At 42.5% G+C, this 18,430-nt stretch overlaps 1 protein-coding gene across 3 annotated transcripts in view; it reads left to right on the top strand.

Moving 5' to 3' along the window:
- The window catches only part of LOC149316721 (flavin-containing monooxygenase 5-like), a 54,906-nt gene that overhangs the window by 25,648 nt on the left and 10,828 nt on the right, over positions 1 to 18,430 (top strand). For 2 of the 3 annotated variants that reach the window (XM_089516109.1, XM_089516108.1), the window contains 4 exons: positions 635 to 823; positions 2,105 to 2,267; positions 10,591 to 10,733; positions 17,152 to 17,351. In XM_089516109.1, coding sequence (XP_089372235.1) covers positions 635 to 823; positions 2,105 to 2,267; positions 10,591 to 10,733; positions 17,152 to 17,351 — 695 coding nt within the window. Of the gene's footprint in view, positions 1 to 79; positions 210 to 634; positions 824 to 2,104; positions 2,268 to 10,590; positions 10,734 to 17,151; positions 17,352 to 18,430 lie in introns of those variants that run through there. The other variant, XM_089516110.1, reaches the window with a different exon arrangement.

Genomic DNA, 18,430 nt, shown 5'->3' with positions numbered 1-18,430 from the left:
GTCACACTGCTTCTCCGTTTTCTCATACTCTTTGAAATTTTCTTCAAAAGCAGCTTTATCCCATGAAGTTTAGCAGCATTAACCCAATTACTCCAGGGCTACCCCAGCACTGCCTTCAAACTAGGCAGGGACTAACAGTCACCATTACCACACTGGTGGAAGGAGTTGTACCAGGGGTTCATTGCCAGACACCCAGCAAGAAAACACTTGTGCAGTCTGTTACACAACTGTGGAATCCACCAATGTAATTGTGCTGGCATATATTTACACTACAATAAAAGTATTAAAAATCTGGATCTTGCTTTTTAAAGTCTGAATGAGAGGGTGTGGACACTGGCTGGAAAGAGGTATCATGCACAATATCTAGCGTGGCTAATTGTGGTAAAGTGTCTCTTTAACAAGGTAAAAAAACTTACCAGTGATAAACTTGACAGGATAAGACAGTATGTGATGTGGAAAGCAACAACATCTTTCGGAGTATCTCACAAAGAATGCCAGTTTGAAAGGAAACTGCATGTATTACTTGTCATTCTATTGTTTAAGTTGCAGAATATGCAAGAAAACATTCAAGATAAACAGGTTTATGGGATTCCAGCTCCAGGCCTGACTGCCTCTGTACTTATATTCCTTGTAGGAGATTCCTGAGGAAGGCCGAGCTAGCATTTACAAGTCTGTGATCATCAACACCTCCAAGGAGATGATGTGCTTCAGTGACTTTCCCATCCCTGATGACTATCCCAACTACATGCACAACTCTAAGATCCTAGACTATTTCCGATTGTATGCTAAGCACTTTGACCTTCTGAAGTACATCCGCTTCAAAGTAAGAAAAGTGTGTGTTTGTATGTGCATGCATGTGTCAACGCACAAGCATTTGTGTAAGGATGCTTTTAGAATGTAAAAGGTAATTCTTGGACAACAGAAGTCCTGACAATATAAAATCATAATCATACATGTTCAGTATCAAATCGGGGACTTTTCTGCACCCAGTCATGGTTTGGCCTATACTGTACGATAGTATCTTGGCTAAAAACTAGAAGTGTTATTTTCCTCCTTTTGAGTAGTCCCCCCCCCACTAAATCAATATAATAACCTGGGTGCCTCATCACAATGAACTTCCCCCAAACTAATCTATATGGGGCTTCTTGTAGCAATATTACAGAACTTAAGGGAGGGGGGGGTTGTCCTGCTTCTTCTTTTGACTATTTCCAGCAGGCTTTTGTTTGTTGAGCTGAAATTATTTAATCCTACTGGGTGTTTTAAAGTGTGTTTTAATGTATTGTACTTCCGAGTTTGCACACACATGCTCAGTTTGTGAGTCTTTCTCTTTTCCTAAAGAATAAAAAATATGGGATCTAATTTGTATAAATAAAATACCTATTAATTAATTAATAAATAATAAATAAATACCTATTAATAATAATTAAAATACTTGCCTTCCCCTTGAAAACAAATTTATCCAAGTTTATCCGTAGAACTGAATCAAGATTTTCCTTTTTAACATGATTTCCAAAAAAATGGGTCAAGAATGAATAATCTGTCTTCTGATTCTTACCATTTTTTCTTGAAAGCAATTCAACTGAATTCTAAACCCAAATCCAATCACTAGTCCCAGTTAATGTGTGTGTGTGTGTGTGTGCGCGCGCGCGCACATCCTTTCAAGTCGCTTGTTGACTTATGTGCATCCCATGAATTTTTCAGGGGGTTTTATTAGGCAAGTAATACTCAGAGGTGATCCTGCCAGTTCCTTCCTATGAAATATAGCCTATAGAACCTGGTATTCACTGGCAGTCCCCCATCCAAGTACAAACTGGGGCTGACCCTGCATAGCTTCCAAGATTAGACAGGATCTGTTGCCTTTAGCATGTTTTGCCCCAAAACTGGTGGTGTGCATGAAGGAATCAATGACTGAATGGTAAATCAACACTCATGATTAAGTGAATCTACTCTAGCTGGGACTAGCAACTGGATTTAGGCCTAGATAGGTTGGTTTAGGGGGCTATAGTGGTCTAATATATTTTGAAGATAAAACCTAAGATTACAGAAACAAGTCCTTGTTCTTCTGCTCATTGGTTTTCTTCTTTTGCTGCATTTTTGTTCTCAGACTGCTGTGTGCAGTGTAACAAGGTGCCCAGACTTCTCTAGCACTGGCCAGTGGGAAGTTGTCACAGAAACTAATGGGAAGCAAGAATCATCTCTCTTTGATGCAGTCCTCATTTGCACTGGCCACCATACCAATGCACATCTGCCACTGCACTCCTTCCCAGGTACGCTTTCAACTTGCCCTTTTCCTTTCTCTTTCCTCTAGAGTTATATAGAATGGAACATAGAGCCCTGGTGGCGCAGTGGTTAAATTCCTGTACTGCAGCCATTCACTCAAAACCACAAGGTTGCGAGTTCAAGACCAGCAAAAGGGCCCAAGCTCGACTCAGGCTTGCATCCTTCCGAGGTCGCTAAAATGAGTACCCAGACTGTTGGGGGCAAATTAGCTTACTTGCTAATTAGCTTACTTGCTGTTCACCGCTATGATCTTTGGAATAGCGGTATATAAATAAAACAAATTATTAATTATTATTAAGACTGTGAACATACCATGCAGCAGGCTGAGGTGGCCACCTTTGGCAACAGATCTGGGGTGTCAGAAGAAGATGGCAAAATATTAGTCAGTTTGTTGTTTACTGACAAGGTGATGAAAGGTGTGTGTGGGATTTTCAGTCTCCTGCCAAAATAATTTTGGTGGCTTTGGCTACTCTGCATCTTGATTTGGCTAGGGAACCATCTGCCAATGTGGTTCAGGCAACAAAATATCTTGGGCCTGTCCTGCTGGTGATTAATATCATGGCCTGATGGCAGAACAGTAGTGAAATCCACATAGGCTTCTCCATTTTGCCAAGCCTTTCCACATCTCAGGCTTTTGGTGTTCCAGTCAGCCAGAGGCTGCTTCATTAACTGCCATTACAGGGGACTATATCACACAGAGCTTTTTGGAGATTTTTAAACTTAGATCAGGGGTGACTGTGGATGCTGATTCATGTCATAACGTGAATGTATTATCACATGCGATTCATTTCTATGGGAGCTCCTTCCGTGGAGCTTCCGCAGTGAATCCAAGGTGACTCCTCATTTTGGTGATTTCGGTACAAAAGTGAATTCACAGAATCCGCATTCAAATTCACTTCGATTTCACTCCAAATTGGTCTGGTGTGGAATGCAGCTTTGATTTCCTCCCAGTACACACCCCCAAATCTCCAAAGAGGCAAATTTCCCATGATGCTGTGCTGCAATTTTGCCCCAAATGCTTCCGTTGCTCAGAAGGGTAGATGACAGGGAAGGAGGGAATGAACAGGAATTTTAATTAGATTCTAGTCTAATCCTAATTTGGTCTAAACCTCCATCTGTTTTATGCAAAGTATATTTCCCCATTTTTTCCCTATTTTCTTTTTCTTTCTTCTTTTCCCCCCTTTCTGTTTCATATGAGAGTATATCCATATCCATAAGATCCAAAAGTTTCATTTGCCATTCCTCTATTTCAATTTCTTTTTTAACTTTCCAGTACCTTGCAAATAATAATCTAGTGACTGTGAGCATGTAAAATAAAATATTATCAAATTTTATTTCATTCTTATCATCGAACATGCATAATATTAGAACCTCTGGCTTTTTTTCTAGGACAATACCTAGCATTTCTACAATGCTATTATATATGTTCTGTCAGAACTTTTAGTGAAGTCCTCTAATTTCTTCTTTGCCATGTTTTGGTGATAAGATTTGTTTTGTCTTTGTTTATTCCTAAACTTGAGAGATGTTCAAATTTTCTTAACTGATTTAATAATTGCCCAATGCTATGTGAAGGTTCTTCCAATGCTATTATAATATCATCTGCAAAGGCTCTCAGAATATATTTCTCTCTCTTAATTTTAACTGCTCTTATATTTATATCTTTCTTTATGGTACTTAAAGCATCCCTGACAGATGGCCATCCAGCCTCTGCTTAAAGACCTCCAAAGAGAGAGACTCCACTACACTCCGAGGAAGTTTGTTCCACTGTCGGACAGCCCTTACTGTCAGGAAGTTCCTCCTAATGTTGAAGTGGAATCTCTTTTCCTGGAGCTTGCATCCACTGCTCCAGGTCTTAATCTCTAGAGCAGCAGAAAACAAGCTTGCTCCCTCCTCAATGTGACATCCCAAGTATTTAAACAGGGCTATCATATCACCTCTTAACCTTCTCTTCTCCAGGCTAAACATCCCCGGCTCCCTAAGTCGTTCCTCATAGGGAATGGTTTCCAGACTCTTCACCATTTTAGTCACCCTCCTTTGGATACGCTCCAGTTTCTCAACATCCTTTTCAAACTGTGGTGCTAAAAACTGGACACAATATTCCAGGTGCGGCCTGACCAGAGCAGAATAGAGTGGCACTATTACTTCCTTTGATCTAGACACTACTATTGATGCAGCCCAAAACCACATTGGCCTTGTTAGCTACCACATGGCACTGTTAACTCATGTTCAATTTGTGATGTACTTTGACTCGTAGATCCCTTTCACACGGAGTCTCGTTCAACCAAGTGTCACCCATCCTATATCTGTGCATTTCATTTTTCCGCCAGAAGAGCAGTACCTTACATTTCTCCGTATTGAATTTCATTTTGTTTGGCCCAGCTTTCTAGTCTATTCAGGTCATTTTGAATTTTGATCCTGTCCTCTGGGGTCTTTGCTACTCCTTGTAATTTGGTGTCATCTGCAAATTTGATAAGTATGCCTCCAATTCTGTCATCCAAGTCATTGATAAAGATGTTGAATAGCACTGGGCCCAGGACAGAGCCCTGTGGGACCCCACTGGTCACTTCTCTCCAGGATGAAAAGGAGCCTTTGTTGAGCATCCTTTGGGTTCCGCCAGTCAACCAATTACAAATCCATGTAACAGTTACCTTGTCTAGCCCACATTTTACAAGCTTGTTTGCAAGAATGTCATGGCGAACCCTGTCAAAGGCCTTAGTGAAATCAAGATATACTATATCCACAGCATTCCCTTCTTCTACCAAGCTGGTAACTTTATCAAAGAACGAGATAAGATTTGTCTGGCATGACTTCTTTCTCCGAAACCCATGTTGACTTTTTGTGATTATGGCATTGCCTTCTAGATGTTCACAGACATTGTTGGGATCCTCTTTTTTCCCTTTTTGAAGATGGGGACAACGTTTGCCCTTCCAGTCTGCTGGGACTTCTCCTGTTCTCCAGTAGTTCTCAAATATTATTGCCAATGGCTCCGATGTTACATTTACCAGTTCTTTTAATACTCTTGGATGTAGTTCATCTGGTCCTGGAGACTTAAATTCATTTAGGTTAAACAGGTATTGCTGTACTATCTCTTTACTTATTTTGTGCTGAAATTCCCCTATTCTGTCCTCTGCTCCATTATCCTCAGGTTGAGCACCCTTTGCCTTTTCTGAGAAGACTGGGGCAAAGAAGGTGTTGAGTAATTCTCCCTTTTCTCTGTCTTCCGTTAGCATTTTGCCATGTTCTCCACACAGTGGCTCTACTGTTTCTGTCTTCTTCGTTTTGCTGCGGATATACCCCAAAAGGCCCTTTTTATTGTTCTTAACCTCTTTAGCAAGCCTGAGTTCATTCTGCACTTTAGCTTTTCTGACTTTATCCCTACACATGCTAGCTATTTGTTTGAATTCCTCTTTGGTTATTTCCCTGTTTTTTCATTTCTTATACATGTTCAGTTTAAAACTTAGCTCAGTTGAAAGTTTCTTAGTCATCCATTCTGGTTTTTCTTGAGACATCTCCCATTTTTCTTCCTCATTGGAATTGTTTGAAATTGTGCTTTCAGTATCTCCCTTTTGAGAAACTGCCATCTGTCTTGAACTCCCTTCTCTTTTAGTATTCCTAACCATGGGATCACCCCCAGTATTTCTCTAAGTTTACTAAAATCAACTTTCCTAAAATCTAGAATGCATATCTAACTATGCCTGGCTTCTCCTTTCCATTGTATAACAAACTCCAGGAGAACATGATCACTTAAGGATCCCACCACTTGCACTCCATTAACTACTGGTAGGTCATCTCTGTTGGTTAGGATCAGATCTAAAATAGCTGATCCCCTTGTTGCCTCTTCCACCTTTTGGACAATGAAACTGTCTCCAAGGCAAGTGAGGAATTTGTTAGACCTTGAGGATTTGGATGAGTTTGACTTCCAGCAAATTTTAGGATAGTTGAAGCCACCCATCACTACTACAGCTCTCCTTTCTGAGTGTATGATCATCTGTTCTAGAAAGACATCATCCAATTCCTCCATCTGACTTGGGGGTCTGTAGTACACTCCTACAATCACATCCCTATTGTTTCCCTCCCCTTTAATTTTTATCCATATGCTTTCCACCTGGCTTCCATGATTGATGTCCTGGATCTATTCCTCCTCCTTTCCTGTTTGGTCCATTTCTCTTGAAAAGGTTATACCCCTGTATTCCTACATTCCAATCATGAGACTCATCCCACCAGGTTTCAGTAATGCCTATTATATCATATCTGCTTTGTTGTGCCAGGAGTTCATGTTCAACTTGCTTATTTCCCATGCTCTGTGCATTAGTGTAAAGACATCTTAGACCATGGGTCCCCCCTACTTGCTGCCTGTGCAAGTTTTTTTGCCTCCCACTGTTGGGTCCTTGCACTCTTTGTCTTATTCCCTCCATGACAGTGACTATTTTCTTCATTCTTTTTGCCTTCCTGAATACTGTCTCCCTCCCCCACATAACTCAGTTTAAATTCCTCCTGATCAATTTTTTGAGATTATTGGCAAAAACGTTTCTGCCAGCTGGCGTGAGATGCAACCCATCCCTTGCCAGAAGTCCCTCCTCATGGAACCTCAGACCATGATCCAAGAATACAAATTGTTCTTGGTGGCACCATCTACGGAGCCAGTTATTCACCTCTGCTATTTTCCTCTCCCTTCCTGGACCATGCCCTTCAACTGGGAGAAGAGATGAGATGACAACCTATACATCCATCTCTTTTAACCTCCTACCCAAAGCCTCATAATCCTGCATGATATTCTGAAGGCTGTGTCTTGCCAGTATCATTGGCTCCCACATGAACCAAAAAACGGGGTTAGTCTTGTCAGCCTCTATGTCACATCTCGGATCTTTGCCCCAGGGAGACCACACACATCCCGAGACATCTTGTCAGGCCCTCAAACCACTGGTTCAGTGCCTCTCAGCAAGAAGTCCCCTATGACCACCACATACCTCCTTTGAGGCCTAGCAGCAGCTGTTCTCTTTGGTGGTACTCCCTGGGTCCCTTGCTCTGTCCCTGAACTCTGTCCCTGCTGCTGTTCCTCATCATCCTTGATAATAGAGAGAGATTCAAATTGATTCTGTAGCTGCAAACCCTGGTTTCCTGGTTTCCCTACTTCTGTGTGTGACATTCCTCCAACCATCTACTTCTGTTGTATGTGATATGACTTCATCCTCCCCATCAACCTCCTCTATGTGTTTCCCGTCCAAGATCATTTGGTCTGTTCTGTCAAGGAAAACCTCTTGCTCCCTAAGATAATAATAATAATAATAATAATAATAATAATAATAATAATAATAATAATTTGTTTTATTTATATACCGCTATTCCAAAGATCATAGTGGTGAACAGGAAGTAAGCTAATTAGCAAGTAAGCTAATTAGATGCTGAAGTGTAGTTACCTGGACCTCCAGTTGCTGTAATTTCTCTTCTAAGAGGACTACTAACTTGCACTTGGTGCAGGTGAAGTTCCCCACATCCCTAGACAAGAAGACTAACATCCTACAGGTGTTGCAGGTGACTGCAGCAGGTCCCACGGTGTCCATACTGAGAAATCTTAAGGCTGCACTGAAACAAGACTGTGGGCTTCCTCTGTTAAACACCAGTGTAAAGGACCTCTGCTGGCTTGGCCTTTGTCCCCAAACTCTGTTAAAGAGCTCAATCAACTGAGCATATAGTTATGTAGAGAGCTCCTGGCTACTAGCTCCTTCCAGAGGTAAGTCTCTGACTCACTTCCCTTTAAATGCGAGTCCCCACAAGCCCCTTAAGGAAAAAGTTCAAAGAAACTTCAAAATTTAAAGGAGCCCCTCTCCAACACTCTTCCCACACCACCTTCTCCTCTGGACTTTAAAACCTCCATGCTCCGTTAGGTATGCGCCTCTGCTAGGAACTATATGGAATTAGGCTTCTAGCTCCTCTTCCCAGTGACCCAGAGAAATGGGTCACAATCTGAAAAGTTTGAGAACTCACTCCAGCAAAATGAACACAGAGAACTAGCCTTCCCTTTCCCCAAAAGAATGGTCTGGAAATCCTCTGCTGGGAGCTATATAGAAAAAAAGGGGGGCACCCGGATTAACTAATATCTTCTTAAATCTTTCTGCTATTATAGTAACAAACAATTTATAGTCAGCGTTTAGGAGGGAGATTGGCCTATAGGTGTTAGGGTTTTGTTCATCTTTCCTTTCTTTCAAAATTAAGACAGCATCAGCATCACCCCAAGTATTAGCATTGCCTCTTTACAAATATTACTTAATGTTTTCAAGAGGGGTATTATTGTGTCCTCTTTAAAGATTTTATAGTATTCTGCTGGTATTTCATATGGGCTTGGGGTCTTGTCCTTTTTTGCTTTCTTTATTGCGTCTTCTAATTCAGACATTTCTATGGGTTTGTCTATCTCGTGTATTTCCTCTTCCCTTAATTTTGGAATCTGTATTCTATATTTTTGTTTACTTTTTTGTCAGATCTAGAAATCTCCTTGAAATGATTTTGAAAGATTTCTTTTATCTTTTTTCTGTTCTGTTTAGATTTTGTTTCCAATTTTTATTTTTGTGATTAGTTTGTTATTTTTTTTTCTTAGCTTCCAAGAAAGCCATTTTCTGATTTTGTTTGCATTTTGGAAATGTCTGACTTTAGCTTTCTTCATTTGTCTTGCTATTTTCACTATGTTCTTTGTTGAGCATTGTTTTTGTAAGATTTTAATTTCTTTAATTATTTTATCGTTGTCTTTATTCTTCATTAATTAACTTTCTTTCTTGGCTATTTCTTCTGAGATCCATTTCATCCTATTTTTCCTTTCTCTTTGAGTCTGGCAATGTTTTTGTATAAAGAATCCACATAGGAATCCTTTACTTGCATCCCATACTAAGCTGATGTCTGTTCTTTGGTAATATTATCTTTAAAGTGATTTTTAAAAATTATTTGTCTAGCTTCTTCCACTTTTTTCTCATCTTTTAATAAGTAATCTTGAAATTGTCAGATGAATTCTGTTTCTAGAAATTTTAATGTCATTTTTACTGGATTATGATCAGAGTATATTTTAGGAAGGATTTCAATTTTTTATTTTGTTGCATAATGATTTGGGAAGTAAGACCATGTCCAGTCTTGCAAAGGATTTATGCCTATTTGAATAGAAGGTAAACTCTCTTCTATCAGCATTTTTGTATCTCCAAGAATCAACCAAATTAAAATATTGGATCATTGAAAAAAAAAGACTTGAGTAGTTTTCCTTGTTTTTCTTTTACTTTCTTACTGGAAAGTCTATCAAGTTCGGTGTCTATAACTGCATTAAAATTCAAGTCCTTCAGTTGGATGATTTTGAAATAGGAGATATGCTTTTGTTTTCCCCTTTGATTTAAAATTTATGAGTTATGAAAGATCTGTGGATTTCTTTTCTTATTAAAATGTTTCTCACTAAAACCTCAGACAAATGATTTTCTGTTCCTTATGGAACAGACAAGAAAAGCAATCATACCAGATCCCTAGTGTACTTCTTTCTAGGTTCTATGGGGCCACCTATAATTGAATTTTGCAAACACAATAGCACTTTAAATCTCAATATTTATATTTAGGAACATTGCAATAAACTATATGTTAAATCTGACATATAGGCCCTGTCCCAAAAGTTTAGTGCATCCAACGAGGTGTAAATTTACAGCACTTTATAAATAAAGGTTAATAATAAATAAATAAATAAATAAATAAATAAATAAATAAGGTGCCATTGTAGCAGGACCCTTCTACATGAGCTGCTCAGTATTACTGCAACATTTTAGTGCAGCCTTAAAGCTCTAAATAAATACAAAATAGAAACAAATGCTATGTAAAAATTATGTGGCAAAGAACTTACCTTTTTATTCCCTCCTAAACACATAGTTGAAAATACTACTGCAGGTGAAAAGGGCCTAATCTTTTTCCCTGGCCACTGTAGCTGCTCTCCCTAAACCAGCCCCTTCCTTAGGCCTTTCCCATGCACTGGGCCAAACAAATAACTCATAGGGGTTAAACTAGTATAGAAAGAGCTGAAGTAAGTGAAATAAAATGTTTAAAAGCAAAGAAAAACGGAATATTCTTCAAACAGAAATGAATTTTGTATCAAAAAGGAACACTTCATTAACACAAAGAATAGTAGCGGGGTTGAGCGTAGGGAAAGAGAATAAATGTTTTGCTGAGAGCAATCCAAGGTGCAGTTTGTATTCCACTACTTAATGCATATGCAGAAAGCTTCCAGTGATTGATCTGCCCTGCCATACCGATCCTTATGACATTAACTTAAACAATTTCCTGGTTTGCTTACAGGGATCACAAAGTTCAAAGGTGGCTACTTTCACAGTCGTGATTACAAAAGTCCTGATGAATTTGCTGGAAAAAGAGTAATTGTGGTTGGCATCGGGAACTCTGGTGGGGATCTAGCTGTGGAGATAAGCCGCAAAGCAAAACAGGTTTGGTTCAACACTGTGACAACTTTACTTGGTCTGACAACACCATAAGATATCAGGATCTTTGGAACAGAATGGTGGTGGGAGGAAAACCAAAGGGAAACTGGCCAAGCAGTCAGTAACTGTTTTTAAGGGTAAGATCACTATGAAAGCATTGTCACCATTTTGTACATTTCCTTCCAATTGTCAAAGGAGTGATTCTGTGAGTACTTTTGAACCCGGAAAAAAACCAGAGCAGAGATCTCCCTTTCTTCTGCATCCCCTCCCACCAACTGCACTGTTTCAAAGGATCCCACGGGTGCCTAGAACACATTGCTGGGCTGGGGTTTGGTACAACTAAAGTGAGTTTACTTTGGCACAACTAAAGTGAGCCAAAGACCATTTAACATCCATTTTAACAGAAGGCATAATTGTGGTTTTCTAGTCAGGATCTAGTCAGGATCAGTCAGAAAACCACCAAACAGTGAAATGACCAACATGGCTACCTCTGGATGTTTTTCTAGTGAGGGCCATTTGAGTTGCATTAATAAGTTTTTAATCAATGGTCTTATAGTTCAATCTGCTGCACCAAATGTTGAAGAAAAAGCAGATTAATTCAATTCTGTATTTCAGATCCAGTGTTCTCCCTTGGTTGGGTATAGATCTCTAGTTTGAGTTGCAAAGCCAGGTTCCCTCCAAAAATCAAAATCTATGCCAGTTTTTAAAACCTTACACCTGCCCACCTCTCATGTTAATTGATTACACTGTACCATTTAAAATAGTGAAATTCCAAACAGATATAAAGAAACACTCTTGGAGGCTCATCCCTAAACACTAGGAATGGTTTTCTCCAAATAAGGAAATGTGCTGACTTCAAGACCACAAGTTGAACATGAGTCAACAGTGTAATTTGACAGCCAAAGAGGCCAATGCGGTTTTAGGCTGCATGAATGGAAGTGTAGTGTCTATATCGAGGGATAGTGCCACTGTATTCTGCTTTGGTCAGGCCTCACCTGGAATACTGTGTCTAGACTGTGGACAAGGAGAACCATATCCAGAGGAGGTGAAGGGTCTGGAAACCATGCCTTAGGAGAAGAGACTTAGGGAGCTGGGTATGCCTAGTCTGGAGAAGAGAAGATTAAGAGGTGATATGATAGCCCTGTTTAAATATTTGAAGGGATGTCATATTGAGGATGGTGCAAGCTTGTTTTCTGCTGCTCCAGAGAATAGGACTTGGAACGATGGATGCAAGCTACAGGAAAAGAGGTTATACTGATTTTCATAGCTCTCTAGTTCTACACTTATCCTTCTGACCATTTGCAGGTTGCATGCAGACAACCTATGATGTATGCCATTCTTATAGAAATTGGCCTCCAAAAACATGGGTGGGTGTGTTGAGTGATGTGAATGAATCTGGCAAAGGAAAACCTCTTCTTGGCTGTGGGAGTAGGGAACCAGGACTCTTCAAGAGGTGCCTCATTGTCATCTAAGATCTTATCTGTTATTGAGTATGGGTCAAGGCAGGGAATATGGCATTCAGTCCTCAGTGGGTTATTTGGCAGTCGTGATTGGATTAATCCCCTACAAAGCTAACTTGGGACTGCTTGCCCACATGCATGCACACATGGTCCCAAGTGAGCTTATGGAAAGAATGGACCACTCTCTTAATTGATGAGATTTGTCTGTAATTTGCATAGAAATAGCAGGCTTGTGTCAGTTCTTCTTCCTCTGCTGGCATTCTGCATCAATAGAAGTATAGTGTCTAGATCAAGGGAAGTAATAGTCCCACTTTATTCTGCTCTGGTCCAGTCAGCCCCCAAATGGAATACTGTGTCCAGTTCTGGGCACCACAATTTAAAGAAGATGTTGAGAAACTGGAACGTGTCCAAAGGAGGGCGACCAAAATGGTGAAGGGTCTGGAAACCATGAGGAATGACTTAGGGAGCTGGGGATGTTTAGCCTGGAGAAGAGATGGTTAAGAGGGGATATGATAGCCCTGTTTAAATACTTGAAGGGATGTCATATTGAGGAGGGAGCTAGCTTGTTTTCTGCTGCTCCAGAGACTAGGACCCGGAACAATGAAAAGAGATTCCACCTCAACATTAGGAGGAACTTCCTGACAGTAAGGGCTGTTCGACAGTGGAACACACTTTAAACAGAGGCTGGATGGCCATCTGTCAGGGATGCTTTGATTGACAGTTGCTGCATGGCAGGGGGTTGGACTGGATGGCCCTTGTGGTCTCTTCCAACTCTATGATTCTATGATTCTATGACCTTTTGACTGTTTAATGATTTGGCTACCACAGTTTTCTCTTTTGAACCTGGACTATTCTGACACTGGACACCATTTACTTTCACAGCTTTTGACTTGGAAACTATGAATCTGGTTTGAAGTTGTGTGTCATTTAGCTTTTGCATACGTTCAAACATGATATATAGGAGATTATCGCACTGGGTTCTGAGAACGTTCTCATCCCGTGATGAGAACGGAACGCATTTGAGTATACCGCACGTATGTGTTCCAATCGGGTTCTCAGAACGCTTAAATGTGTTCCAAATGTGTTCCAGGAGGGTACAGATATGAATGTGTTCCCAGAGAGCTGAAACGTGATGAGAACGTTTCAACAGAGGTGTGTGCGATATTCTTATCTGTTCTCAAATCCGTTCTCTCATTCCTCCGTCTCCTGATTGGCTGAAAGAATGACAGGCAGGGAGGGAGGCAGGCAGGCGAGTGACTGCAGTGAGGGAAGGTGTGTGTGTGTGAGGGGGGAAAGAAGGAGGGAGGGAAGGGAGGAAAGTTGGGACAAGTGAGAGAAGAGGAAAGAAGGGAAAGAGAGAGAAAGAGAGAGGGAAACAGGGGGGCCAGAGCAGAGAGCAAGAGGGAGAGGGTCTGGCTGCTTCTGCGGGGGCCTCTAGTGTCATGTCCAGTGGGGCTCCTGTGCTGTCACAATGCAGGAGGCAGGGATGCCCAGGACCTTCTCCTCCTTCCCTCCAGGAGGGAACCCACAAAAGCTCCTCTGTTTGGAGCACCACACAAAAGCAAGCAAACAACTCCCAGAATTCCATAGCAAAGAGCCAGACAAGAGTTAAAGCGGGGAGGGAAGCTCACAACCTGAAGGCACACATTACATGCACACACACAGGAGGAAATGGGATGACAGCAGAGGACTCTTCTTTTCTAACCGGTTTAAAGAGCTGCAATGGCTGCAGGGGCTCTCCCCTTTCCCTCCGCTTGAAGGGACCTCCGTGGAGCTCCCTTAAAGCCCAGGCTGCCAAGGAGGGGACTCTGCCCTTGGCCCATCAAGTTACATAAGTTTTATCCTATTTTCTTCAAACATATGCCAGCATATGAAGCCCCAGCGTTTTATAGGGGCTTGCCTTCCTTCCCTCCCAAGAGAATCCTCGGACTCCCTTCGGAGGGAAGACAAGATGGGAGGGGGGGATGCTTGCCTTCCTTTCCTCCCAAGAGAATCTTCGGAGGGAAGACTTCTCAGTGAGGCTGAGAAGCACTCTCCCAGCCAGAGTCCCTAGGCTTACTGAAATCCCCCACCTCCCTTCCCCATACGGGTTGTTCTCACTTAAGATTTGAAACGATTTAAGATACAACGGTTTTAATAAAATCGATTCAAAATAACACTGTTCTTATCCCGCTATCCAAATCGCTTTGTTCATCGTTCCCATCTGGTTGTTTAAATCGAAGTTTTTACCTGCAAGCGTTCCTACTTGGCATGAAATCGGTGTTTAAATAAAGCGATTCTTCTCCTCCATACCTTATTTGGAGCTGTCAATCAATAGTACGTCAGAATGACGTAACGTTAATCCGGAATATTTGGAAGCAATTTATCTTTTGGCATCGTTTCCATTTCATTGAAACCCAAGCTCTTTCCAGAGGAACTATGGGATAGGTTTTCCATGACAGCATCCCAAAAGACAGCCAGGGAGAATCCCTTCGGAGAGCACAGAGATCAATGGGGGCTCTTTCCAGAGGAACTATGGGATAGGTTTTCCATGACAGCATCCCAAAAGACAGCCAGGGAGAATCCCTTCGGAGAGCACAGAGATCAATGGGGGCTCTTTCCAGAGGAACTATGGGATAGGTTTTCCATGACAGCATCCCAAAAGACAGCCAGGGAGAATCCCTTCGGAGAGCACAGAGATCAATGGGGGCTCTTTCCAGAGGAACTATGGGATAGGTTTTCCATGACAGCATCCCAAAAGACAGCCAGGGAGAATCCCTTCGGAGAGCACAGAGATCAATGGGGGCTCTTTCCAGAGGAACTATGGGATAGGTTTTCCATGACAGCATCCCAAAAGACAGCCAGGGAGAATCCCTTCGGAGAGCACAGAGATCAATGGGGGCTCTTTCCAGAGGAACTATGGGATAGGTTTTCCCATCCCCTCTTCATGTCTCCCAAAAGACAGCCAGGGAGAATCCCTTCAGAGAGCCCAGAGAATGAAGGAGGCTGCTGGAAAAGCAGGGAGGGAGCACTCTTCCCAAAGATTCTCTTTCCAGGGTTGGAGGAGAAGGCAGATTCCATTTGAGAAAGGGAGGGAGAAAGGCTCTATCCCCCCCCCCCAATTGATCAGAGCCCTTCCCTGCCTGGGCGAGATCAGATGCCTCCTCGCGAGGAGCCTTCCCTTCCCTGCCTGGGCGAGATCAGATGCCTCCTCGCGAGGAGCCTTCCCTTCCCTGCCTGGGCGAGATCAGATGCCTCCTCGCGAGGAGCCTTCCCTTCCCTGTCTGGGCGAGATCAGAGCCCAAGCGGGCAGGGAATGCCTCTTCGAGAGGAGCCTTCCCTTCCTGCCTCTCCTCCGTTAGAAATGGGCTCTCCCCACACAGAGGGGAGGTTGCAATCCACCTCTTATTGAAAGACCACAGCGGACAAAGGGGTGAGGGAAGCAAAAATGGCGACAGCCATGACAGATGGGGACAGAAAGGGCAACTCCCCCAAGGCCAGCCCCATCGCACTCCGCTCCTCCCATCCATCTAACACGATTCAAAGGCTGTCGTTCCTATTTAAATGCTCCAGTTCCTAACTCGAATCAAGGGAAAAACGTAGGTCAGACCCTAGTGTTTTTTTAACACGTGTTAAATGAGGAAAGTTCGAATTAAATTTCTATCCCGCTCTACAATTCGATTTGTAGTGGGGACGATTGCGGGTTGCTCTAGAACCGTTCTAGGTTTAAATCGGATCCTAATAGGAACGCCACTCCTTGGATTCGATTCAGAACGCGGGGTTTCACCTAGTGAGAACAACCCCATAGAAATCAATCCAAAAACTGAGTTTAAACGGAGCAGAGGCAAGCCCTTTGGGTCTGCATCTGGGAGAGATTTTAAACTCCGTTTTTGGATTGATTTCTATGGGGAAAGAGGGGAGAGGGAGAGATGGCAGGACATCCCCATAGCCAAGCAAGCTCTGCCTCCTCAGATGAAGACCCATAGGGCTCTCTGCTCTTTAAGCTCCGTTTTTGGATTGATTTCTATGGGGAAAGAGGGGAGAGGGAGAGATGGCAGGACATCCCCATAGCCAAGCAAGCTCTGCCTCCTCAGATGAAGACCCATAGGGCTCACTGCTCTTTAAGCTCCGTTTTTGGATTGATTTCTATGGGGAAAGAGGGGAGAGGGAGAGATGGCAGGACATCCCCATAGCCAAGCAACCTCTGCCTCCTCAGATGAAGACCCATAGGGCTCTCTGCTCTTTAAGCTCCGTTTTTGGATTGATTCCTATGGGGAAGGGAGGTGAGGGATTTCAGTAAGCCAAGCCTCCCTTTTTCCTCTTTCCTGGGAGCAGCGCCTCTCCCGAGCCGTCCAACCTCTGAGTGGCGACGTCATCAGAACACAGCCCACAAAACGTAATACAGCAAACCGTTCTGAGAACGGTTTCGCTGTGCGGTAAAATGCAGTTCTGATCACGTTCTGATCACGTTCTAGTTTACTAATGCAGTAATATCTGTTCCAGGAACATTCTCATCACGTGATGATAGGAACGTTCTCAGAACGCAGTGCGATAATCTCCATAGTGTGTTATTTGTTTTTTTTGGGGGGGGAATACATGTGCAAACTAAAAAAAACCCTGCATTCCACTTTTCAATCAAGTCCGCTTTCTGACAATGCTCTGGTCCCAAACCTGTCAAATAAGCAGGGGCTCCCTGTTTTTAAGCCTTAAAGAGTGCCCTGTCTAAAAACAACTTTTATCAATAGTTTCTTGATGACTCAAAGACTTTCATCATGATGTACAAAGTGTGCCCATTTTTCCAAATACAGTAATGACCAAGTTCAACTTTCCTTAGCCGTTCAAACATTTGCATTTATCTGCAGATGATGTCAGATTCAAATTTGGCAGTTTCTGGAATAGTTGCAGGTGAGAGAACAATAAATATTAGTGACAACAAATACTGAGTAGATTTATTACCTGAAACAACCCTTTCTACATTTGTCTAGGTCTTCCTCAGCACTCGACGAGGAGCGTGGATTATCAATCGTGTTGGTGATGATGGCTACCCTGCAGACGTGGTGCTTTCTTCTCGATATTATACCTTACTGAAACAATTCTTTAGCACCTCCATACAAAATAATTGGGTGGAGAAGAAACTGAATGCCAGATTCAACCATTCTCATTATGGCTTGAAACCTAATCACAGGTATTTTGTCAATTGGCTAGATTTTTGTTTCCTGTTCCTTGTCACAAGAGCCCAAAACTCAGAGTGGACACCATTGCAATATGCTATGTTGCTTTATTTTCATTATTTATTCAGTACATTTATATCTGGCATTTCTTCTAGATATGCCTTCAGACGTATGGGACCTATGGGACCTAGGGCTGTCTGGGACAGAAAGACAAGGGAGTATATCACATGGGGCATTTTGGAGCTCAGATCCGGGATGACTCCTGGTTCAGCTATGCGAATTCACATCGTAACATGAATATTTTATCACATCTGGTTGCCCTTCCAAATCAAGAGGGAATCGAACCCAAGGCACCTCATGTGATGCGGATTTCCACAAAGTGTAGTGAGTGCAAATTGTATTACCACACCAGTGCATACCATGCGGATTCAGCGACTCGAATTGGGACCCTTGCGCATGCTCAGTGGGGGTCTGGAAGCTGTCCTCCTTCCCTGCCCCCTCCTTAGCTTCATTGGGCTGAAGGAGCCGTCAGGGGATGATGGGATAGGATGCAGGGTGTCACTGGAGCCAAGATTCGGATGCAGGAGCAGGCAGGGGATGATGGGATAGGTCGTAGGGGGTCACTGGAGCCAGGATTGGACTGAAGAAGCAGGCAGGGGATGATGGGATAGGTCCCAGGGGGTCACTGCAGGCAGAATTATATCCCGCCTCTCTACAAAATGCAATCGGGGCGGCTTACAAGATTAAAATATACAGTCCAAATCCTCAACCCCCCCCCTAAAAATACAATTAAACAATGTAGAATTTAAAACGTAAAACATACTTAAAAACAATACAATAACTGTGGTGAAGTCAGAGGTCAGCGATCAGATTTTCCTTCTGATAGCTGGAGAACTATTCAGGAAAGGCCTGCCGGAAAAGATCCATCTTTATAGATTTTTTAAAGCTATTTAGAGTGGTAATATGATGGATCTTGTCTGGCAGGCCATTCCACAATCTGGGAGCAACAGCTGAGAAGGTCCTCTGGGAGGTCGTAGACAGCCTTGTTTTGCAAGGCTGTAACAAATTTTCTCCTGATCTAAGTGTGCAGGGA

The sequence above is a fragment of the Sceloporus occidentalis genome, unplaced genomic scaffold (genome assembly GCF_023333645.1).
Source record: "Sceloporus occidentalis isolate IW3139 unplaced genomic scaffold, rSceOcc1.0.p SCAF_3, whole genome shotgun sequence".
Classification (NCBI taxonomy): Eukaryota; Metazoa; Chordata; class Lepidosauria; order Squamata; family Phrynosomatidae; genus Sceloporus; species Sceloporus occidentalis.
This window is presented reverse-complemented; position numbering and strand designations above follow the sequence as displayed.